General features: G+C 40.1%; 1 protein-coding gene across 1 annotated transcript; it reads right to left on the reverse strand.

Annotated features, from left to right (window-relative positions):
* Positions 1-6,348: 6,348 nt before the first annotated feature.
* On the reverse strand, positions 6,349-7,242 carry gnrh3 (gonadotropin-releasing hormone 3). The gene is made up of 3 exons (XM_067236384.1): positions 7,105-7,242; positions 6,737-6,817; positions 6,349-6,402 (listed from the first exon to the last, which is right to left on the reverse strand). The coding sequence occupies exons 1-3, from the start codon at positions 7,240-7,242 to the stop codon at positions 6,349-6,351; spliced, it is 273 nt and encodes a 90-aa protein (XP_067092485.1).
* Positions 7,243-7,756: the final 514 nt, after the last annotated feature.

Below are 7,756 nucleotides of genomic sequence, written 5' to 3' on the forward strand. Positions count from 1 at the left end.
GAAACAGAAGAAAGCCTATCATCCTTCAAGTCCGAGTCTGATAACAACACTATAAAATAGCACGGTGACAAATCAGAGGAGAAGGTTTAAACACTCATTCACAGAGATATTGCAGTGTCACATAGTGCTGCTATAATGTCCTAGGCAGGAAACACAGCAGGTTATCATCACACTATAGGCACACTGTATATATCCATCTTTAGAAAAATGTGTTGTACAGTGTCCTGTATATCGAACAATAATATATTTTCTTTTGTTGTCATGTCCCCCTTCCTCCTATAACACAGACACACAGAAGAAAAATGCAGTGTACAAGATTTTCTCTTATTCACAAGGGGGGATTTCAAGACTGCTGGAGGCATCTGCTTTGATTGCATAATTCCCAAGAGGAAAACAACACAAAACAAAAATACTGACTGAATTCAGACCTATAATATACCGAACAAATAACACATCAGCTAGGCTCTTCAAAACTACAGTTCTCTTAAGAGAAGGAATTGGAGAGTAATTTGTGACTTGAAAGCCTAGCTTTCTCTTCGTGTAGGGGGATGAGATGATAGAAACATTGTATTCAACAGGGTTACACAAATAGGTCTTAGCTAAGACAAGGCACACTAACTTTTGAATAATAAAGCTTTATTCAAGCCTTCAAAGACTATCAAGACCAACATACTATTCTGTGGATACTTCGCAACAATCGTCAAAACAACAGGTCCAACTTGTGCTGGTGCTTTTACAAAAAACAGTTTCGAGATGAGTAAACACTGTGTGTTGAATGAACGAAACTCCAATGAGATATGGAATTTTTTTTTTCAGAGGAAAGTCGAAAAAATAAAAAGGCTTTCTGCATCCAAACGATAGGGCTGCACTCCAAGCCACAGTTTTGTTCTCTTTCGATTAAATGCTCTTTCTCTGGCTGTTTGTGTGCTGTACAGTGGAGAACTCTACATCGCTACTTTCTTCTCTACAGGGGCCCCTGGGCTCCCTAAGCAATAGGAGTAAATTAGAGTGCACCTGTTCCAGCTCCGAGATAAGCCATCTCCAGAGGATTTCCTCTGAGTAAAATGAAGTGAGTGAAGAATAAACAGAATATCACAGCATTACTCCGCCAAGGTGAAGTTGCTGCAGCTCTGGGGAACACGGTTCGTTTTGCACAACACCCAGTGAAATATCCTCTTTAAACCTCCATGTATGAGATTGGAGGAACAGGCTGGGGTCTCACACAGCAGTGAGAATACAGCTGCACTCGGTGCTCTGAACTAGTCAAAGTCTGCTTCCCAACTATATCAGCCTGCAACCTTGAGTACAGTAGAATTGTTTTCGGAAGCTCTGCTGTTGTAGGTGGACCACTGTGGTTTGTTGTAGACAGCTCTGCTGGTCGAACATCAAATGAAATTCCGTCTTTTTACCGAATTAGTGTTCCACATGAATTCAAAAATGTTTTTAATTAAGTCAACTAAGAAATGTGTCCGCGAAACTCTGGCCTTTCTTCTCAGCAGCCGAGCCACAGGAGTTACCCCTCACATCTATCTTACAGGAAATAAAAGATCTGGTCCCAGTGTGATGTCTGAAGACCACTGACCAGGGATGGCTGGTATGCGAAAAAACACTCTGTTGGTCTAGTCACGAAAGGAATGGATAATTAGAGGCATATATGTAATTCATCAGTACATACGTTTGATAATCAGATTGATTCGGTCTCCTATCCGCAACAGAGTATTCAAATAACCCCCCCCTACTATTAGCACCCCACTCACCCAACACCACCCCTCTGCTTCACCCTCCCTTTGTTCCTCTACAACACATTATCATTCTTGTAGCTAATTGCATGCTTTGCCTTGAAGTCGTGTTGGAGGCTCATGATCTGGGGCTGGAGCGTGGACGGCATCCTGTCTTCCCCACAGCTAGCCTTATAGTACTAATTGCTGTGGCGGCGAGCTAAGGCGAACTCCTCGCTGTGGCCAGCCAGACCAGGCTGAAATGGGCATGGAGGAGGGGGAGGGAACAGAGGGGTGGCCGGGAGGGGAGAGGGAGGGGAGCTGAGGGTGGCATCAGGGTGGGGGATAAGGCGTTGAGGCCACAGGTTAGGGGAGGGAGGGGGGCAACGGAGGCGGGAGGGGGGTAAGCTTGGGGGATGGAACCAGTGTTAGATGTGGGTCATGTGGAGAGGAGCACCCCAAAGATTACAGGCGGTTAGTGTGACCCCTCGCTGACAGGATCTGAGCCTTTCATCCCTGCAGTGAGTGACCCTGGCATTCAGGGAGTCCCCCGGTTAGTAGGGCTAATCAACCCCTGGCATACAGTTAACCCCCTCAACAGTTCCAGGGACAGTGTCCTTCCACAGGTCTGATAGATGAACTACAGTGAACACTGTTGTAAAGATTTTTGAGAAGGGTTTTGAAAAATCCCCAAATTCAGGGATTTCCAGACAAAAGTCTTAACTTTAGAATGATTTTATGCATGTCAGTGTAGGGCATGTTAGTGTTACATTGTATGTGTTGTTTGTTTTTTTAAGAGTTGTCTGTGTAGTAAAATGTGTACTATCTCTGTAATTCAGATGGGAATGTTGTAGTATCAAATTCCAGCATTCAGTGAGTCATGGCTCCCACTGGGTAAGAAGGGAAATGGAATCATGCACCCTCTGCACGGATGACACAGGCTCCATCCCACATCTCTCTACTTATAGGATCTCATACCATTTATGGGAACTTGGATTTAGCAATAGAATAATACAAAAGATCAACTTTACTACTTTGAGGAAATGGTACAGTCATTCATATTACAAGAGATGGCTCCCTGGATCTCTATCCTATATTGTAAAAGATATATAACATTTGGGGTACATCCCTTTGCCAACAAAGGAGTGCTGAAGTAACATACAGGGTGAAAACTACCAACGATAAAACTGGCAGAGAAACAAGAGAGGAAAGAGCCTATTTCCACAACACAAACAGATTTCCTGGCCTTTAGCAGTGTCTTACTGGGATACTTTGAGACATATCCATCAAAACACAGCTGTAGTCATTCATATTTTATACCTACTCCTTCTCCCAGTGCTTTAACACTATTCTTTGATCAAAGGAGAGAAGTCGGATCTCAACAGGATGGTTCCCTGCCAGCCTAGAAGGAGAGAGAAGGCCGACGCATGATTCCACAGCTAACTCTGCCGTATGGCAAAGAACCTTCTAGAATCTAACGAAGTAAACAGCTTGTAAAATGTTTATTGCAGAGCGTGTAAGGCCAATATGATTACATATGTTCAAAATAAATTATATATATATTTATTAAGCCAGTTTATTAATTGTAACTAAAGTTTGATTGAATCTGTTCGGTTTGTTTTAAAGCCATATGTATTCTCAGCCACAAATAAATCAAATGCTATCAGCGTAAGAATACAAACATGAAATCACATATTTCATTTCATTGCAACAGGAAATATTTTCTACAGCAGCTGGTTAATTTGAATGAAACCTTTGTTTGGTATCGAGGTATCTTCTATGTGTGATTGAATTATTGGCTGAGATAAGAGCTGATAACTAATCAGACAGCTCAAGAGTGTCACCATGTGGAGAGATAAGGATATGACAACAAATCCCTGAATAGGCTTTATGGTTTATCGAGCTGTACTCAATAAAATACTATATTGAGTTTTGTTTTACATACAAAGTCAGTAACTAATTACAGATGTGAGCCTCATTGTCTAAGCACAGTTAGATATGTTAATTTGCACATAAACCCTTCAGTGCAGCCTTTTATGATAAAACATGCTTATTTCAAAGACTTCAAAATCTCCACTTTCAGACCCCTTTGACATTTAAACTCCCACTTAAGGTGACTTTGACTGTCTTTAGCCAAGGGAAACAGAAATACCTACGCAACATTCCTGTTGATATTCAGTCTAAAAGCTTTCTTCTGGGAAATTCCTCAATCTATAGCCCATGTGACCACTACAGGCAACTGATAAAACCAACAACTTCAGTCAAATCAAACTGGGCTGTCTTGAGCAATGCGTGAAAGTGCCAAATCTGTTCACAATGCTTCTTTCATTTTTATGTTTTACTGTAGCAATCCAAATTATAACAACCCAGACTTTCTTGCAACCACTGAAAGCTGACATCTGATATCCTGCCAGGCTAGTTGGGCGTGCTGAACGGACAGGAGCATGTTATTGAAATAGTGTTGCCTTGGATGACGCGCCAAGGTTTGTCTTTCCTGAAGCTATTCTCCACTACTATGTATTGTTTTGAAGCTGCAGTGAATGGCACCAAAATCTAACTATCGAAAATGCATTGCCCTTCATAATAGCATTCCCTCCGAGCAAGGACAAGTAACAATGGACCATTCTACCTTCCTGTCCTTTCCCTCTCAGGGTGCCAATGGATGTGACCTCCAAAGCGCTAACAATGGGCGACCAACAACACAAGCACTTGGCTTCTCGCCACATCCACTGAAGCCCAATAAGGTCGCTTTCATCTCTGTTGTTATATTTAAGGATGACATCCTAGCCTGCCGGCCTTTACTATTGTTTTCACCCTGATTATTTTCTACCGTTGTTTAGCTCCAGTTGCAGCTCTTTGATGAAAAGGTCGCCGCTCAATTGGAAAACAGTCATTAAAATGCGGTGGGTACTATTCACCGGTGTGCATGGGGGAACAAACTCAGCCGAGCCGGTTAATCAAAAGTTAATTATATAATTTTCATGCAGATGAGGGCAACATTCAAATGAATCCCAACTCTACAATCATTACAAAAAATAAATAAATAAATAATTCTAAAATGCTATAAAATGTTCAGGGACCGAGAGGCTGTAAACAATATGAAGTTTAATTTGGGGTAAACAAAGTGAATATTCACCAGGGGGTCTGCGAAGGAGAAAGTGAGGTTAAATCAAATTTGAAACCATAGATACCAGCAGGTTTTGTTGTCTTGAAATACGTGCAATTACGCAGGTCCTTGATGAGGACATTTGGAAAAAGAAAGTTTTATCTTCACAAAGGATACAAAGAATATGGAGGGGGATCACTAGGAAATCTAATTGGTGAAAGCACGTTTTGATCACAAATGAACATTCCCAATACATATGTTGTGAGGATATTAACTAATTATTGCACTTGCACAATAAAACCTACACTATTTAGAAATATTCTAGGCTACAGTTAGGGCTACTCTTTCTGAGTGTTATGATTGAGTTATCTGCACAAAAAACTTAACCATAACTTTCCAAACTTCAGAAAAGAGGTAGCCAAAAGTTCAAGAATACAAATTTGAAATACTAAGGTACTCTCTCATCAAAGGAAATGATTGCGTTATGCAAATTACAAGCATGAATATTAAACCAACGATGTGAAGTGTCACAAATGAGGATCCATTGTTCTAGAAGTGCACTGGAATGTGGTTTAATTTCTTTCTAATTCTTTGTGCTTTTATAATGTTCGCTCTCTCCCAGTAGTACCAACGGGTTTGGGTTCATTGGTGTGCATTACAACCACGCTCTAACAATGCCTGGCCTCCCCGGTGTCAGCACAGTTCATGAATCCCAGCCCCTTATGCACCAGGCGATTAGCACGCGCCAGGGTCTGTGGGGCTTTACCACAAAATGAGTTCTCTTTAAAACATAGGCCCCCTGCTGATTCTCCCCCTTCCATGATATGAAATTCCAATTTTTATAATGAACACCCATTTCCTGTAGTCAGGAAAGTTTTACACGTTGTCTGTTTTTGGATGACTGTAATCCTGGATAACCAAGAGAAAACTAAATTTTCATGTCCTTTCTGTCCAAAATTAAAGTGAGTGAGATTTTATTTCAACAGGTGAAATTGCTTTTTTTGTATCTGAGAGTTCAAATCAAAGGGTATCTTGTATATTTTCTGCATGAGGATGCGTGGTTTAAATTCATCTCCAAATTGGTTTTTAAATCTAATGACACAATTGATTTCTAATTAATTGACTTTATGACCAGATGTTGTCATGCTATGATTGTTGTATTACAAGTTGACCAAGCGTGTCGGTCATGACATGATTAAACAACTAAAATAATTATAATTTCATGGTGCGTCAGATCAACCTAAAATTATATTTGATGGGTCACAAAATGAAATCAGAGTTGTAGATGTGAGTGATGTAATGGAAGGAAATGCAACATCTTTTAATCAGTCTTTAGAGACTTACATTTTATTACAATTATACAGGAAGCTATGCTTCAAGTAAATAACATCAATTAAATCTAATGTTAGCTGGAATAACACTGTTATTCAGTGGTATGTCACTGATTGTGATAACAATGTTGAGGGCTCTTCTAGGATCCTGTCACCTCTGCTGCTTCGGTTTGACTTTTGGACTCAAAACTCTTCATTTGTTTGGCTGATGCTTCTTTGTTTTGAAATTATTTGATTCATCAATGAGCTGGGTGGGTAGGGATAAACAAAGACATTTTGTAAAACATTGTAGGTGTCCAATGTGCTTAATTCCTTTAACACAAGGATCCATTTATCATATCAGTTTAAAAGAATCTACTTTTGCAAATAATACCTTCAATTAAAACCTTACACAACTGATGGGATATTTGTCTCGATATCCATCCAAACTGTCTGAGCAGTATGGTAAATAATTTTGTCCACTTTACATTCAACCGCAACAAAGAAACTATACTCAACACAATGAATTCCATTCATAAGATTTTGATACACAGACGTATAAATATACATAGATTATATAAATTATGAATAGGAGTACTTACGACATCATATGGATTCAGCCTCTCCAGTGCATTGAGACTTGTTTCCTCAGGAGCAGACATTACACCGCCTGTACCCATCATCTGAATGTATTAAGTCAGAAACCCATTATCTCGACACAACCAGACCAAATACAACCTATACATTGCAATATAACCCCAAACTACATATAACCAGAAGGCATATTCCTTACTAAATTGGAATCACAGATGTTTTACAATATATCTGACCCCCCCTCCATTTGTAAGTGTACTAGGTGTACAGTACAATTACATCAAATAAAACATGGTATGATGTGTGTAAAGGTCTTACAGTCCATTGGATACATTTGGATATTTGATTGATGGATTGTTAGTCAGGGAACTCTTACCCTAATAGTAGCCTCCAGCTCTCCAACACTCCTCTTCCCCCCTGGTAGCCACCCGTAGGACCAGTGCTGGGACACAGTTACCTGAGCTACCAGCGCCAACACCACCAGATTCACCACCGTTCTGCTGCTAAGATACATGTGAGCTGGAAGGGAAAACATGCAGACATGGACACAAATAGTATACTTACCATCAGATGTATTTGGTAATATATGGATGATAAGATTTCACTGTCTCACCTTTGTGTGTGTTGTGTTCAAATCGTGAAAGGTGAATCCGGGGGTCAGTATTTATAGGTGTTGTGGATGGCTGTGGTGTCGTCGGGAGCATAATCTCCTGTCCCCACAGGTGTGACACATTAAGGGACAGAGCAGTCTTAATGGATGTGTCTAAGTGCTCACACAAAATAACTGGCAGCATTCTTATCCGGTAGGGAATTCAAAATGCATTCAATGACTCTTCATCATTATATACAGTAAGGTCCAAAAGTCTCTTTGGCTTTCAACTGTTTTATGCTTTTATTTATTGTACTTTTATCTACATTGTTGTATACTTTATTTTTCTGCAATTATTATTTTACTTCCTGTACAGCACTTTGGTCAACCATGGTTGTTTTTAAGCATGCTCTATAAATGTTGATTGATTGAAAAGTCT

Source organism: Osmerus mordax, chromosome 5, assembly GCF_038355195.1.
Source record: "Osmerus mordax isolate fOsmMor3 chromosome 5, fOsmMor3.pri, whole genome shotgun sequence".
Lineage (NCBI taxonomy): Eukaryota > Metazoa > Chordata > Actinopteri > Osmeriformes > Osmeridae > Osmerus > Osmerus mordax.